Genomic DNA, 233 nt, shown 5'->3' with positions numbered 1-233 from the left:
CTCGGTCCTCACAGGTCAGGCTGACCCGGTCCTCACAGGTCAGGCTGACCCGGTCCTCACAGGTCAGGATGACTCGGTCCTCACAGGTCAGGCTGACCCGGTCCTCACAGGTCAGGCTGACTCGGTCCTCACAGGTCAGGCTGACTCGGTCCTCACAGGTCAGGCTGACTCGGTCCTCACAGGTCAGGATGACTCGGTCCTCTCAGGTCAGGATGACCCGGTCCTCACAGGTC

The 233-nt window shown here is 63.1% G+C and overlaps 1 protein-coding gene across 1 annotated transcript; it reads left to right on the top strand.

Annotated features, from left to right (window-relative positions):
- Nucleotides 1-4: 4 nt before the first annotated feature.
- Nucleotides 5-220, top strand: LOC106512858 (G protein-regulated inducer of neurite outgrowth 1-like; the record flags this gene model as incomplete). The annotated part of the gene is made up of 1 exon (XM_014001372.1): nucleotides 5-220. A coding segment is annotated over one exon (216 nt), but the record flags the coding sequence as incomplete, so codon positions are not given.
- Between the last annotated feature and the right edge of the window lie 13 nt (nucleotides 221-233).

This window comes from Austrofundulus limnaeus, unplaced genomic scaffold, assembly GCF_001266775.1.
Source record: "Austrofundulus limnaeus strain Quisiro unplaced genomic scaffold, Austrofundulus_limnaeus-1.0 Scaffold24199, whole genome shotgun sequence".
NCBI classification, from domain to species: Eukaryota; Metazoa; Chordata; class Actinopteri; order Cyprinodontiformes; family Rivulidae; genus Austrofundulus; species Austrofundulus limnaeus.
The sequence above is the reverse complement of the archived record's forward strand: the minus strand, read 5'-3'. Positions and strand labels throughout refer to the sequence as shown.